Below are 17,318 nucleotides of genomic sequence, written 5' to 3'. Positions count from 1 at the left end.
TTTACATATTTACAACTATTTATATGCATATCATGATCCTACATATATTTTTGTTACAGTATCTACAAGTGACTGTGGTGGATTTACTACAAGGCTGGACTGGAGTATGTTTTTTACTATTTTGAGTCCTTTTTGGTTATAGTAACTTACTCTTTTGTGGGTGGGGGGGTTGTATTTGCATCTCCCTCCCTAAACCCCTCCTCACCCCAAGCCTATTCTTACTCCTCCCAAATGCTGGCCTATTTAGTAGTAAGTATTCCCCATTTTCCTAATGTCAAAGATTACAACAGCGTACTCTTAGCTCTGCACCTAATGCTGGTTCCAACAAATTCTTGTTCCTGCACAAAACTCCCCAACGCAAGTTGTTGCGTGACGCCTCTGTGCTCCAGATCCAAGATTGATTACTACAAATGGGGCGCCCTAGGTAATGAAGTCCAATAGACCGTGAGTATTTTAAAAAAAGTTCTTTATTTTAAATTTCATACGTAATTTCAGCAGTAAACAAAGCTCAGCCAATGCGTTTCATTCCCTCAGGGGAACTTCATCAGGGCTTAAAGATATTCAATATGTTTCTCAATGACCGACTTATAATACAAGAAATTTTCTCTAGTGTATTGCGCTGGAAGCCCTCGGAGTAGTTACACGCATAATAAAGCCTGCATGTTGCGACCCCACATGCGTTTGTCTGGTCAGAAACTCCAAAGTTAAAAATACCTACGGTCTATTGGACTTCATAACCTAGCGCACCCCCATTTGTAGTAATTCCCCATTTTCCTGTCATCCCCCAGATTCTTCCCACATGTACTGCTACCTACATGTGCGGAGACCTTTGCAACCGTGGCAGAGATCACTGCATAGAAAAGATAGGAGAGTGGGCAGGTGAAGGTCTCTGCAAGTAGTTGTGTTAAACGAGTCTATTTTTATGTGAGTAGTACTATTGTAGTACTACTGATTATACTACAAAGTGTTGTTTATAATTAAGTACCTAACAGTTCATTGCAAAGGCAAGACATCATTGCAAGTACACATTGTTGTAAAATTGATGATGCCACTTAATCATAGGATGTACATTTTAAAGAGTTAAGTATTATGAGTATTGTTCAGATATGCATTTGTCATGAACGACAACAATTTAAAAACATCATCCATTTTATTTTCGTTCCCCAGGTACAATCAGTTGCTAAAACAAAAGGTGCAGTTAGAGGAACTGGAAAAGGTGCTGAAAACAGAACAGGAAAAAATCCTGCTGGAGAACAAAAAGCATGAAACAGTTTCAACAGATTACCAAAGACTTTGCGATGAAAATGAGAGGTATTAGAAAATTGTGATATGGTATTAATTTATTATTTTTTATAGTACATCGGAGCCCACAATACCAGTATAAAACCCTGTCTTTATTTTTTTATTATTAGAGTTGGACTGTGATGTTGCTTGCCACCTGTAATAACGAAATGACATAGCTGTACAACTGTAATAAGTTATTACATTTGAGTTGTGACATCACAATGCCTCCTGCCAGCAGCCAAGGTGAAAGACAGGTCACAGATCATAATCACAGCTGATAATTAAACAGAAAGAACAAGAACTGACTTTTCACTTCGATCTGTTTTTCTAAAATCAGTGATCAGCAGAAAAGAGTAATTATGGCAACTGTTGTAGTTTTCATGCATTATATGCTTCACAAGAAAGACAGAATCTTTCTGCAAGTTTCCAGAAAATATTTTAAATCTGCCTTACATTAAACTGCTTCTGAAGTCTTTTTTGGGAATACATTCCTACCCACATTTTGATGTGTTTAATCTAACATTACAAATTCAGCTTTTATTCTTCATGTCTACTACTATCTCTTTCATATGAAAGAGCAAGAGACCAAGGGCTGAAGCAGTTCATGGGAAGGCTGATTGTGTGAACAGGTGTTATAAGGAATCAAATACGCCGGGCGTGGCTTGCAAGCCTAGATGGCTGACTCACTTTAGAGAGGCTCTGCACACTTGCTTCTTTATCCGTCACAAATCCTGGCCCGACAATGCCATCCATCATCTAAAACAGTTCCATAGACCTCCCACTGCTGTTTGTCATCGGTGCTTTAACTTACTGGGCAGCGGATGATGTTCTTACAGTGGAAATACGACTGAACCCTACACCCGCGTGTGGGGCGGACCATGGGTTACGGCCGCTGTGGCACTGACCGGGGGCGCTGGGGCCTCGTAGCTGGTGGCACTGACCATGACTAGCGGCCCCCAACCGCCCTGCAGATAGGCTTGAGGCAATGGTTGCCCTGGGCGTCACCTAAGCTGACGGGGTTGGGACGTGCAACTAAACTTGCTGGACCTGGTGCTGGGACTGAGCAGCCTTTAAGAGAAGGATACAGCACCTGGGCGGCCCCTGTAGGGGTGCCCAACTGGTATCCAGTGAGCTGAGAGTAGCGGTGCCACTGTCCTCCTAACTACGTGTCCTTCCCACAGGATGCGGTCTCAACAGGAAGCCTGTAGATCATATTGGGCCTAGGCTTGACAGTGCGGGGAGGACAGGCAGCGCTGCACTGGGCCATTGCTCCCGAGCCGGCCCTACCCTGCCTTGGCCCAGCTGTGTCCCCGGCCTTGCTCTTCCTGCACAAGATACCTTTCCAGAGGAGACACCCAGAAACTGACCTGGGCCTGCCGCTCCATGATGATGACAGACGGTGGCTGAGGCTCCTGACTGCTATGGCGATGATATGCTCTGGTGTACCTTGGGAATGCCCTCGCTTAGTTGCGGAGACCACCCCCTGCCTGAGCTGCGAGAGGCCTGCTGCAGCTGGAGGGCCCGGTGAGCGATGACAATGCTCTCCCTAAAAACGGGCACAACGAGACGGCTTGCCCCCTGACATGCCGGTGAGTTGGTGACATAGGAGGTGCCCGGAGCTCCGATCGAGCTGGTGCCCTCCATGCTCAAATGAGAGGGAGACTTAGACCACACTGTGCCAGCTGTGGGGGCACGGGCTCATGTCGAGCTCGGGCCTGGTGGGCGGTGACTGCCTGCACCTGCCTTGGGAGCTGCGCTGGAGGCTTGTCGAAATCAAGCCACAGTGGTGGCTGCTCCTGTCTACATCTGAGTGGGCCCTCCTGCCTGAGAAGAGGAGACATGAGGCAGCCAGGTGGCTCCACAGCCCTTAGTCCGTGCGACTGGGGCTGGGACCAGAGGTGCTGCTGAGTGGCTGCCTGCCCTGCTGTGGTGGCAGGACCCAGAGGGGTCGGATTGTGCTTGGACCTAATGGCTAGCAGCAAGCTGCATGCTGCAACGAATCCTTGCTGAGACCTCAGCATTGGGGCCTGGGACTGTCTGCACTGCCCTGGCCTATCCCCACCATTGGCCCAGGGGACCAGATGAAGTAGGGTCTGCCTGGACCCATCTCCAATCTGCTTTCACCCTTGGGCCCTCCATGCCGCCCTGCACTGGACACACTGGGACTGCACCTAGCTGTGCTTTCTAAAACCCCTGCTGCTCTTCTCCTCTGACACACAGGGGTGCTTCCACTTTGATCAGCTGCCACCCCTAGAGGCCCGGAGGCTCTGGCCTGATCTGGACTGCTTGTACCACTGTGATAATTCATCAGCACTTGCTTGCGCTGCCGTCGGGCATGAGGAAGGTCACACCTGTGTGCCTGAGACACAGGTCAACTCTGGCGTCCTGCTTGGAGGGCCATCCAGGGCAAGGTGATATCCAACAGACTTATTGGCATAACATCGAGACACTCATCACGGGCTGCTGGTGCTGCTACACTCTACACCCCATGCAGTGCACACAGGCATGCTCAATCTTGCCTCAACAACACTAGCGAAACTGTAGTTTAGGTGTGGGCAACATGGGGGCCACTACTAGAGCATCAACACCAGTGCTGTGCCTGGCGACAGGAGACACACATGAGTGCACCTGTGGAACGCCTCGGTACACTAACAGAGGGACACCCTCGAGGGCAAGCTGCCCGGAAGTGACATTCCCTTGACAACTAACACAGAGTGTGTGGCTTTGGGCCACCTGAGTTCGAGGACTCAAAAAGTGACACCACGACCATCAACACTCACAGAGCGGTGAACTGGAGACCAAACGATGCCTGGGTAACTGGTCTCAGCTGATTCCTTCAGCTCCAAGCTAGACACTGTGCTCCAGGCAGTGTAAAAGACAGGTACCACCTTGTAACTGACACGCACATCCCTTGAAGGCAGAATTGACAAGATAACAGCAGACTTTATGCTTCTGCATGCTGATCATCGCAAGCTGGTGGACAAGGTACAAGATGTTGAGCATACGCTGGCTGAGCTTCTACCAACTGCTCGTGAATCAACAGTGATTACACTGGACCTGATAGACCAGGTGCCTATATTGGAGTGAAGGGCAGAAGATGTGGAGAGCCGTTCCAGAAGAAACAACATATGTGTGGTGGGCCTTGCATAGGGAATGGAGGGCTCAGACGCCTTGTCTTATGCTGAAACATGGCTCCATAGTCTACTCCCAGAAGGGGCATTCTCTCCCTTCTTCACTGTCGAAAGAGCTCACTGGGTGCCGGCCCACCTCCGGCCGCTAACCCTTGGCATTTCCTGTTCCACTTAATCAACTACAGGAACTATGACTCCATCCTCCGAGAAGTAAGCAAGCTGAGGGAGGTAAGGGTGGACAACACCTCTCTCATGTTCTTCCCTGACTACGCCATGGTGGTTCAGCGACAGAGGAGCTCATTCCTCGCAGTCAAGAGATGCCTCTGTGATCTGAACATTCGCTACCTCCTACTATTCCCTGCCACACTTCTTGTGATGGCAGATGAAAACACACAATTCTTTTGACTCCAAGGAGGATGCTTGGGACTGGATGGAGTCCAGCAGACTAGTGACATTTCGCCCAGCACACAGGTAACCTTCACGGGCTCAGGCTGCGACCCGGAGTAGCCACAAGGACAACACAAATGGGGCCGCCTCTCCTTGCAGATGAGCTCTGCTGCCGACCTGAAATGGGTCATCCTGGAACAGACCCTACAAATTGCAACCACAATGCCTGAATACACACGGATTCTGGACCCTGATATGTCCTCTGTGAAATTTTTCAGCGATGATGGCTCCTTCGCCACATGGCCCTCCAGAGCAGACTCACTGCAACCTCCAGATGTGACTCCCCAAACTGCTGATGAATTAATCTAGACATAAACTTTAAGTGGTATCTGCCATCCACTGTACTGCTCTGTTACTACCAATATATCTACCCCTAATCTGCTAGCGGCCCTGCCTTGATCCGCTAGCCGTTTTGGCGCTCAGGCGGATATTGCAATGCCCTTCAATGCGAACCAGCATGCGTCACTTATTGCAGTTGTCATATGGGGTATTGTCACACTCGCACTTGCACCCCACCCCCCCTCCCCCTCAGATGTTTTCTGTTTTCTTTCACCAACCCCAACGGTTGATAGTTGCCATAGCCTTTTGACAGTTTGGGTGGATACATATTGTCCCTCCACTCTCATAATGTTATTTGTGCAGACCTTCCCATAGTTAAATTAAGCTACCCCGGAGGCCCTGCCCCCCATTCACCATTATATGGGTACATTGCACGCACCCTCATCCCGCGTTACACAGCAACGAATATGCTCCTTACTGTTATCTTAAGCCTAGGTCAACAAACATCACACTGCTATAGGAAACACACCTGACACTGAGTGAAACTCTAGCGGCGGTGGCGTGATCAAGTCTTCGCCACACATTACTCTTCATGTGCCAGGGGAGTACTGATCTGGTTGAGACCGGGGGTCCTCTTTGTGGCAGAGGAGGGTGAGACTGATTCGAATGGTCGAATGCTATGTTCGTTCTATGTGGCCACGGGTATGCCCAGATGTGGGTCCCTTGCTCGCTGTGCCACTGGATTCAAGCTAGCCTGGCTGATGAGGGGTGAAACCCCAAAACAAGTCCTAGGATGCTTGTTTCTGGTCCATGGAGGACCTGGCCTAGCAGTTCGGGCTAGACTGTTCCCATAAGGAACAGGGTCAAGACTGATATGCATATGGCTGGGTCCAAACTGGGGTGGCTTAGTGAGCAAAAGAACGATGGCTCTGTGACTGGGGGTGAGTGGTTGAAAAGTTTCTGCACTCCATCCATCATCTTGTTGTGTTTGCTATTTTAGTCCTAAGTGGCCAAGGGTATGCCCAGACGTGGGTCCCTTCCTCACTGTGCCACTGCATTCAAGCGAGCCTGCCTGATGATGGGTGAAACCCTGAAACCTGTGCTAGGATGCTTGTTTCCGGTCCAGGGAGGACCTGGCCTGGCAGTTTGATCTGGATTGTTCCCATGAGGAACAGGGTCAAGAATGATTTGCATACGGCTGGGTCAAAACTGGGGTGGCATAGTGAGCAAAAGAATGATGGATTAAACCCAGATCCATGACTGGGGGTGAGTGGTTGAAAAGTTTCAGCATTTCGTCCATCATCTTGTTGTGTTATCTATGTTCACCCTAAGTGGCCAAGGGTATGCCCAAACATAGGCCCCTTGCTCGCTGTCCCACTGGATTCAAGCTAGCCTGGCTATTGAGGATTGAAACTTCGAAACCGGCCCTAGGATGCTTGTTTCCGGTCCAGGGAGGACCTGTCCTGGCAGTTCGGGCTGGACTGTTCCCATAAGGAACAGGGTCAAGACTGATTTTCATATAGCAGGGTCCAAACTGGAGTGACATAGTGAACAAAAGAACAATGGATTAAACCTAGATCTGTAACTAGGGGTGAGTGGTTGAAAAGTTTCAGCACTCCATCCATCATCTTGTGTTTGCTATGTTCGCCCTAAGTAGCCAACGGTATGCCCAGACGTGGGTCCCTTACTCACTGTGCTATTGGATTCAAGCTAGCCTGGCTGATGAGTGGCGAAACCCTTAAACCTGTCCTAGGATGCTTGTTTCCGGTCCAGGTAGGACCTGGCCTGGCAGTTAAATCTGGATTGTTCCGATGAGGACAGGGTCAAGACTGATTTCCATACAGCTGGGTCCAAACTGGGGTGGCATAGTGAGCAAAAGAACGATGGATTAAACCCAGATCTGTGACTGAGGTTGAGTGGTTGAAATGTTTCAGCAATCCATCCATCATCTTGTTGTGTTTGCTATGTTCGCCCTAAGTGGCCAAGGGTATGCCCAGACGTGGGCCCCTTGCTCGCTATGCTACTGGATTCAAGCTAGCCTGAATGATGAGGGGTGAAACCCCAAAACCTTTCCTAGGATGCTTGTTGCCGGTCCAGGAAGGACCTGGCCTGGCAGTTCGGGATGGACCATTCCCATGAGGAACAGGGTCAAGACTGATTTGCATATGGCTGGGCCCAAACTGGGGTGGCATAGTGAGCAAAAGAATGATGGATTAAACCCAGATCTGTGACTGGGGGTGAGATCTTTGAAAATTTTCAGCACTCCGTCCATCATCTTGTTGTGTTTGTTATGTGTTCATACACGGCCAGCTTGATGGCCGTCGCCTACTGGTGGGGACAATATACGCCCCCAACACAGACCAAGCACCATTCGCTATTTGCGATTCGCAATTAAGGAATACGTAGGAATCGCAATAAATATTGCGACCCCTACATACATTTCATTTTACGAGTCCTTAACCCCTTCAGCGCGGCGCGGATTTCCGCGCCACGCTGAAGGTTCTGAGCGCGGGCGGGGCCATGACGGAACGGTTCCGTCATAAGCACAGCCCAACCGACGTGCATGACGGAACCGTTCCGTCATTGGCGTCGAAGGGGTTAATAGCGATTCGCTAAAATTCGCTATTAAGTACTCGCAAAATGGTTTTTTGATACATATGCCCCATAGAGTGGTTTTCAACGTGCCTTAGAAGGTACATATCTCCCAATATTTGAGACAGATGAGCTGGCTACCAGTCGTTGCACAAATTCAAGGCTCATGATAAACCAAAAGTCCCTAGTAGTTGGCAATGTTCAGGAATAATTTGAAGCAATGCTTCTCACTCTGTCGCCTTCTGAGAACATTGAGGTCAGTTGAGTAACGTTTATGGGTTCCACCTCAAAGCTTTAGGAAAAAAATGGACAGGTAATTGTTTTTTGTCAATGCCAGCGTCTTATGGTACTTTCTCCCTGTCCCCCAATGGCAGAAACACAACTCTTTACCTCATGGAAAGGTCTAAAGATGCATTCACATGGGGAAATCAATCTCTGCTTAATCCATTGCTTAGTTGCCTATTCAAATCCTAAGTACTGTATAAGACTGTATTTGCTTGATTTGATATGCTATACACATATTGAAACTTATGGGCCTGCCTGTGATAGATAAAGCTCTTCAACCATTATTAGGATTTCTGATGGATACATCTGCCAGTGGATTCCTCACCTTGTGAATATCCCCTGCGCCAGCATTCCACGGAACTTTTCTTCCCCAGCATTCCACGTCGACGTGGGCGACGTCATAATACACCGGCTCCGCTCGCGACTCCGATCGACGTCACCGGAGCCATAAGAAGCCCACGTCGGCGTGATGACGCCAGTTCCCTTTTTTCCGCACCTTCGACGCGCAACGGTTTTTCTCCAGTGCTACTTTGTAGTTTGGTCGTGTATCTCTGTTTATTCGACTATGTCTTCGACTAGGAAGTCGGGCTTTAAGCCCTGTAGGGAGTGTGGAGGCCTGATGTCGATTACGGATCCTCACCAGAATTGTTTATGGTGCCTCTCCTCGGAACATGATATGGAGGAGTGCGGATGCTGTAAAAGCATGAACCCGAAGGCACTCAAGGAAAGGAAGACCAAGCTCTTCATGAAGAAGATTGGTGAGGAAAAAAGAGGGAGGAAGAAGGAGAGATCGAAGAGAGAGTCATCGACTTCGAGGTCGTCGAGGTCGAAGAAACACCATAAAAAAAGTAAACATTCTAGACGTCGATCCTCGAAGTCCAAGAAATCGAAGTCGAGGTCGAGGTCGGCTTCGTCTCATCGACGTCGGAGCAAAGGTTTGTCTCCTTCTCCTTCACCTTCAAGGTCTCCGGAAGGTTCTCCTTCGAGGAAGCAGACTCCGAATCAGTCTCCGACGAGGTCTTCGGCTCCGTCTAAGACGTCGACTCCGGTTCGTGTGGAGTCGGATGCTTCTATGCATGAGGAGCGGGAAGAGTCGGTTCCGGTACCTGAAGATTCGGAGGCTCCAGTGGAGGATATTGCGAAGCCGGTGCCGGAGGCCCCACAAGAGGTTCCTTTGCCTCAGTTCCCGGCCCCAGGTTCGGATTCGGCTAATTTCTTGAATGCTATGTATGGCATTTTTAATAGGGCGGCCTACCCATCCGGAGCACCAGCTGGTCCAGTGGGTCCGATGGCCTTTACAATGGGGGTGCCACAGCAGTATGCTCAGGCCCCCTTTATGCCCTTTATGCCGATGGCGCCTTCTTGGCAGTTTCCGGCGCCGTCTGGGGATCCGATTCGACCTCGGAAGGTTCGACAGGCTTCGGAGCCTCCTTCGACGCCGAGACTGGCTCCATCGACGCCGAAGCCGACTCCATCGACGCCGAAGCCGACTCCATCGACGTCGAGGCTGACTCCATCTGCGCCGTGTCTGGCGCCGTCGACGCCGGTTCCTCTGGTTCCTCCGACGCCGCGTACGACGTCGCCAACGTCGGTTCCCCGAATCCGGTCGAGGAGGGAAGCCCAGAGGTTGTTGGAGGAAAGAAGATATCGAGAGATGGAAGAAGGTGAGGTTGATTCTTCTTCGGACGAATTCGAGGGCATTGAGGAAGCCAGTGGGCTGGATACGACCCCAGAGTGGGAACATACATCTGCCAGGTCTTCTCCACCTCATGAGTTGGCTCCCTATCACGTAGTGATAAAGAAAGCAGCGGAGCTTCTGGATTTACAGCTGCCTTCTGTAGAATACAAATCCAACCTGCTCACAGAAGTGTTACATTCTCCGACTTCGACATCGGAGCCCTTGTTGCCTTTCAATGAGGCCATATTGGAGCCGGTATTAGAGGTATGGAAGAAGCCCCTTTCTTTTCCTGCAGTGTGTAGACAGGTGGCAAGAAGGTACAAGGTTGCACCAGGGGATCCTGACTTTTTATCCACTCATCCGTCCCCGGACAGTTTGGTTGTGCAGCTTCATGCTCCAAGCATGCTTCCGGTGCCTTTCCTCAGTCTCCGGCTGACAGGGAGTCTAAAAAGGCTGATCAGGCAGCCAAAAAGACCTTTTCGACAGGAAGCATGGCGTTGAAATCGACTAATGCTACGTGCCTGCTGGGGCGTTACGTGCACGCTCTAATGGATTCCATTAGGTCCTTGGCTCCTAAGTTGCCTGAAGGGGATAAGTCATCCTTCATGGAGGTTGTAGCGGACACTCAGGCGGCTGCCAGGCAAGTTATCCAGTCAGGGTTGGATACTGCGGACTCCGTGGCAAGGATCATGGGGTCTTCTGTTGCTGTGAGAAGGCAGGCTTGGCTCCGTAACTCTGGTTTCTCAGCGGATGTTCAAGCTACGCTGGTCGATCTTCCATTTGATGGTCAGAAGCTGTTTGGGGAGAAAGTGGACTCTGCCCTTCAGCGTTTTAAGGACAGCCGATTGACTGCAAAATCCTTGGGCCTGCAAGTACCGGCAAAGGGTTCGACCTTTCGAAAATTTAGGGGCTTTGGGCGATCGTCTTTTCGCTCTTACCGGCAGCCCCAGCGGCAGCAGCAGCAGCAGCAGCAGCAGAATCCCCTCTATAAGTCCTATAGAGGGAGGCAAAGGGGTCGGAGAGGTTCTGGACGCAACCCCTCTTCTTCCTCCTCCTCTGCTCCCAATGAGGCCTCAGGGAAGCAGCCCTAGATCCCCCATCCTGGATCATGTAAGGCCTGTGGGGGGTCGGGTGTCCTACTTTCTACGGGTTGGAAATCGGTTACAACAGACCTTTGGGTTTTGAACCTCGTGGAGACTGGGTACGCCCTTCCCTTTCGGGAGTTTCCTCCCCCTTACCCTCCTTGCCAAGGTTATTGCTCGGAAGACCATCTGCTTCTCTTGCAGAAAGAAGTTCTAGCCTTGCTTCAAAAGGGTGCGATAGAGGTGGTTCCAGAGCAGGAAAGGGGTCAGGGATGCTACTCCCGTTATTTCCTGATTCCCAAAAAGGACGGCAGATTGCGTCCAATCCTGGACCTCAGAATCTTGAATTTTTACCTGAAGCAGGAGAAATTCAAGATGCTGACCCTTGCGCAGGTTCTTCAAGCGTTGCAGCAAGGAGACTGGATGGTGTCGCTCGACTTGCAGGACGCGTACTTCCATGTCCCAATCCTGAAGTCGCACAGGAAGTATCTCCGCTTTACGGTTGGGTCGCAACATTACCAGTTTGCGGTCCTCCCGTTTGGTCTTACTACCACACCTCGAGTCTTCACAAAGGTGATGGCAGTGGTGGCTGCTCATCTCAGGAGGTCGGGGATTCCGGTTTTTCCCTACCTGGACGACTGGCTTCTGAAGGCAGAGTCCCCAGAGATGGTGCAGCGTCATCTGCAGGTGACAACTCAGCTGTTGTTCGACTTGGGTTTTTCAATCAATGTGCCCAAATCTCACCTGGTGCCCTCTCAACGCAACCTGTTTATAGGGGCAGTACTGGACACTACTGTGTGTCGAGCATTCCCTCCTCCTCAAAGGATTCTCGACATTCAGGAGATGGTCCCTTTATTCCACAGTGGAGCGGTTGTTCCAGTTCTGAAGGTCCTTCGTCTGCTCGGTCTGTTCGCTTCCTGCATTCTGTTGGTCAACCATGCACGCTGGCACATGAGGGCGCTCCAGTGGTGCCTCCGCAAGCAGTGGTATCAGCACAACGGGGATCTCAGGGAGTCAGTCAAGATCTCCAGAGAAGCTGCAGCGGATCTGTCTTGGTGGAGTGTAGAGGGCAATCTGTCGCAGGGAAAGCCCTTCCATCTATCTCCATCAGTGGCCACAGTGATAACGGACACATCCACCTTAGGGTGGGGTGCGCATCAGGGGGACCTGGAGATCAAGGGTCTGTGGTCTCCAGAGGAAAGGTTGCTTCACATCAACCTTCTGGAATTGCGGGCGATTCGTTTGGCGCTCCAGGCCTTCCTCCCTTCCCTTCGCGGTCAGTCGATTCAAGTCCTGACAGACAACACGACCGCGATGTGGTATGTCAACAAGCAGGGAGGTGTGGGGTCTCTTTGTCTATGCAGAGAGGCCTTACGTCTATGGTCCTGGGTTCAGGACCATCAGATTTGTCTGATGGCAAATCATCTGGCTGGGGTGCTGAACGTGCGTGCGGACAGTCTCAGTCGGCAGTTCTCCGCCGACCACGAGTGGAGGCTCCATCCGAAGGTAGTTCGTCACGTCTTTCGGACGTGGGGAACTCCTCGGGTGGATCTGTTCGCCACTTTCGAGAACACGCACTGCCCGTCATTCTGCAGTCTCCAGTATCCGATGCAGGGGGCGTTGGGGGACGCGTTTCAGTTGGGTTGGGGCTCACGACTCCTTTACGCGTTTCCTCCCATACCCTTGATTCCTCGGGTTCTGAGGAAGATTCGCCAAGACCGGGCCCTAGTCATATTGATCGCCCCGGATTGGCCAAGAAGGGTGTGGTACACAGATCTTCTCCACCTCTCCTCGTGCCCTCCGCTCCGTCTCCCTCTGAGGGCAGACCTCCTCTCGCAGTCGGAGGGGCAGGTTCTACACCCCCACCTCCTGAGCTTACACCTTCATGCCTGGAGATTGAACGGGGCAACCTGAATTCTTTTTCTCTCCCGCCTGATGTGGTAGATGTAATTTTGTCTGCCAGACTAATTCCACCAAATCTATATATTCCTATAGGTGGTCTAAATTTGTTCTCTGGTGTGAAGGGAATTCAATTGATCCTTTGAAGGCTCGTCTGTCTAATATCATCATAACCATCAAGATCTGCTACACCCTTGCTGGTAAGGTTCCTCCTGAGGGTATTAGAGCTCATTCAACTAGAGTTAAGTCTTCCACCTCCGCTTTGGCCAGGGGTGTTCCAGTTGCAGACATTTGTAAGGCTGCGACTTGGGCCTCCCTCCATACTTTCGCAAAGCATTATTGCTTGGACTCTGAGATGAGGAGGGAGGGCCAGTTTGTGCGCTCTGTCTTGCAAGACTTTCTGGCATAGGAAGGTGGACACCCTCCTCCGGGAGTGGGGACTGCTGTGGAATCTATTCACAAGGTGAGGAATCCACTGGCAGATGTATCCATCAGAAGAACAAGTTACTTACCTTCGGTAACGCTTTTTCTGGTGGATACAGTATCTGCCTGTGGATTCCTCACTGACCCACCCGCCTCCCCGTTGTCCACCTTTGTATACCATGGAATAGGTCTTGTTGGAATGTTTTTATACTTTCTTGTACATTTGTAGGAAATGCTTGTTTATTTAGCATTCTTTTCCTTTGTATGCTATGCATATGTGTTGGTGTATTGTATACTGTGTATACTTCGAGTCTGTCGTTAGTCCACCTGTTCGCCTCGAAGGCATGGGGAAAAAATGGGTGGAACTGGCGTCATCACGCCGACGTGGGCTTCTTATGGCTCCGGTGACGCCGATCGGAGTCGCGAGCGGAGCCGGTGTAGTATGACGTCGTCGACGTGGAATGCTGGGGAAGAAAAGTTCCGTGGAATGCTGGCGCAGGGGATATTCACAAGGTGAGGAATCCACAGGCAGATACTGTATCCACCAGAAAAAGCGTTACCGAAGGTAAGTAACTTGTTCTTTTGTTCTGATACGTACACTACTATGCCACCATGTTTTCAAAGTTTTCTGAACAAGCTCCAGTGCCTCTCTGGAGGCTATAGTTTGCGAGTCATTCGCAAGAAGTTTTAAATGTTTCATTCTAAACCTCTGGATTTCTAGTCCATTTATATCAATAGTGTGCTGTAAAATAATCAGTTTGCTCCTTTTTTTAATAAAAAATTATTTGAGGGAGAACCCTACCAAACCTTTCTAGAGGAATGTGGGGCACATTGTACTTGTTATTCAGAACATGTATTGAGCCTCTCAACTTCACAGTTCACCAGTGTACCTAACTAATGAATAAATGCACAGTTAAACAGATAAGTGTAATGAATACTACTGTCAATACTTTATTTGGCTACCTTGCTTCCTTTACTTGCAGACTGAATCATACCTACTGTCAACTTGTAAGGGACAATGAAGGTTTACAAAGTGATCATAAAAATGTGAAGAGTTTACTCAATAACGGGAAATTAGAACAAGCACGATTAGAAGCTGAATTCTCTAAATTAAAGGAGCAGTATCAACAACTTGACATCACCTACACAAAACTAAATAACCAGTGTGAGGTAAGTCATTTTCTGGGCTTAATTAAGAGTATCATTGCATTTTCAAAATTACGTTTAACATATTCAACAACTGCTTAAACATTTTACTTGTTAATACATTAGACATGTAACAAGAAACAAAGATTATAGTGTTGTGTATTGCATTCAAGGAGCTTTGAGTATATTACTTTAATACATTTCGGGATTAACCAAAAAATAATAATAACATCAAAATAACGCATGCTCCAGAAAATATTAGGATGAATTGAAGCTTGTCAAGATAAATTTGAGTGCTGTTTTTTTTTGTTTAGTTCAGAGAATTTAATTAACTTCAGCTACTTAAATAATTCCTTCAAGTATGAATCAACCCCCACTATATCCCAGAGATAATCACTGACATATCTTTAGTTTTTGAGTCTGTGTTCAGCCTTTGACCTTTATGAGATACTACCCGATTGAGGCTTGTGAGCATGTGTGAGCTGTAGTGCTTTAAATTATAAAAGTATCAACGTAACAGATTTTGTCAAATGAACTATCATACAATCTTGCTTAGGTAGAGGACATGTGAAAGGAAAGGATGTAGGATATCAGTTTACAACATTTATATGACTGTAAAATAGCTGTACAAATATTTAAAAATATATAAGGAGTTAAGAAGGCACAAATGAATCACGTTTTGTTGTAATTCTGAAGTGTGATGGAAACAAATATTTGAATAGGAACACTTTACTTGGTGATGTTCAAATGTGATGTAGTTTTATTAGTTAAACTGCATGTCAGTGCGAATTTAGTGGTCATTTCAGTGGAATTGTCAGAATTGTTTATATAAAATAGAAACAAAATAGGTGCATGGATGCAACTTTGTTATATCCTGCCTCCTACCCCCTTTCGAAGGCACGTAAGTCCTTATATTCACCCCCTTTTCCAAATCTTATCAATGCCTAGTTGCCAGTATGTAGGGAATGAAAATGTCAACCATAGTGTGATCCATGCCCATACTGATTAAAATGCCCAAAGCTTTGACCGATTTATTCAAAGGCGCTGCTGAGGCCCATGACGGATAGGTACAAGGAACCCTTCTTCGTTACCCTATTTTTACAATGTATAAGGTGGAGATTTAGACATTGTTCCAAAGTTCCTAATCCTAAACTCTGAACCCATATTGGACACCAGATAAAATATTGGAATCATACACCCAAGCCGCTTTTCTTTGTAGGACTACTCAACCTACCACTTTAACGATTGAGGCAAGCAGGTTTATGGGTCTGTATCAGCACAGGTCTTGTCTATTGCTTTTTTAAAACACAGGTGTGATATATGTAGTATTCCATGAAGATGGCAGACTAGTGCTGCAGGCTGAATTTAGAACATTGGTGATAACCAGTGCCTAGAAATCAATGTTTGCTTTATAGAGGTTAATATGGAGCCCGTTGGGTCCTGGGGCCTTGCCCAAAGGGCCTTGTCAAATGGCAGTAACCACTTCCTGATCCTTGAACCTAATAGCTAATGAATAACTAATTTGCAGGTCCTCTGAATGCAGCTTATAGGAGGGTTCAAGAGGCTAAACATACCTGAATTATTCCACCCATTTCTCAGCCTTTATGTACATGCCTAGGCCTGCCGACTGACCCCTGTGTAACTTATCTAAATTTACTATTTTCCAAAATGTCCCTGGTACTTTAAAAGTACAAGAGGCAACGAGGTTTTCCAAAATCTCTTCCCCTATGTCTAATTTCCTCTCCTTTATGGCAGATCTTAGTGCTAATCTTTTCTAATGAATGCATAGTCAAATAATAGACATGGTTTACATGCTTATAACACTGAAACCTTTCAGGTATCTGCATGTGTGTGCATTTTATCGGCTAAAGGCATGTGGAATATTACTCTTTCATCCTTCCCCTCTTTCTTAGTTCTTATATTCTCACTGAAGCCTGAGGCAGTCATTTAATCACTCGGGGTGTATGCTTCTCTTTCGAACCAGGGGAGATCTATTGACGAACCTTTTTGAGTTCTATTGACCACTGGTCAATTGAGATTTACACTTAAGTGGTGTTTTCATTTCCCCTTAAATATGTAGGAATATAGTGTAAGAAGTGTTTTGATTATAAATCTATATTCCATATTGGGCAGGCCTTACTAGGTCTTTCTGCAAATTATTGTACTTTGTGCAATGGAAAATCCCTCGATATGCATTAAGTAAAAAAAAAAAAAGAATATTAGAAGATGTAGTCCAGTCAGAGTGATTGATCATATCCAATATTTTTCAGTCATGACCCTGGAATATTGATATTTACCTGGTGCAGTATTCCCAAAAAATAAAGGCATCTCATAATGAGACCATCAATCTTGATTTGTATTCAGCCTCAAACTATGGTAAGTATTTGCTTTGGTGTACTACTTACACTTGTGTCTATAACCAGACTTTTTCTCAATTCAAACATCTGTGTAGAGCTGCACAGACACTCACTTTTCCTTTGGACTAAGGGTTTAGAGAAATTGACAGTGGCTGAAAATAAACTATTTACTAAATCCTTAGGAGACTCCACCAGAGAAATATCCTCCCCCATATGTACAGATATGGACCAGAATATTAAAAGATAATTGCTGCTTTGCAGCTTATTTCCTTAGCTGTTCATCAGCTGATTAGCTCAGCTATTTCTGAATGGTATTTATCTACAAAATCAATGAATGGAAAGTTATAGGAAACTGTCATCTTTTAGACTGCATTAAAACTTTTGAAAATTTTCCCACATTTATTAGTCTGAAGAATGTTGGCAAAATATCCAGATTTATTACGTTTGGTTATAGGTTACTGAAAGGTCTACAGAAGAACCTCTGCAAATAGCTGCATATCCCCCTGTTTATAGGTCTCGCCTGACCCAGCGCATGCGCTGGTCTGGCGAGACTTTTTGTGAGGGCTCCAAAAAGTGCTACCACTGTAGCCTAGAGCTTCAGTGCAAGTGCGCGGGCGCGCGCCCCTCACTTTCGCGGCCGCACGTCCGCATTGATGATTGATCGCGATTGCGATCACTTTCGCGGCCGCACGGCTGCTTTGATGTGCTCCGTGAG

General features: G+C 47.8%; 1 protein-coding gene across 1 annotated transcript in view; it reads left to right on the top strand.

Annotated features, from left to right (window-relative positions):
• CCDC88A (coiled-coil and HOOK domain protein 88A) overlaps positions 1–17,318 on the top strand; it is an 888,939-nt gene that overhangs the window by 706,052 nt on the left and 165,569 nt on the right. Inside the window, exons 21-22 of the mRNA XM_085612608.1 lie at positions 1,168–1,311; positions 14,084–14,270. Coding sequence (XP_085468734.1) covers positions 1,168–1,311; positions 14,084–14,270 — 331 coding nt within the window. The remainder of the gene's footprint in view (positions 1–1,167; positions 1,312–14,083; positions 14,271–17,318) is intronic.

The sequence above is a fragment of the Triturus cristatus genome, chromosome 6 (assembly GCF_964204655.1).
Source record: "Triturus cristatus chromosome 6, aTriCri1.1, whole genome shotgun sequence".
NCBI classification, from domain to species: domain Eukaryota; kingdom Metazoa; phylum Chordata; class Amphibia; order Caudata; family Salamandridae; genus Triturus; species Triturus cristatus.
This window is presented reverse-complemented; position numbering and strand designations above follow the sequence as displayed.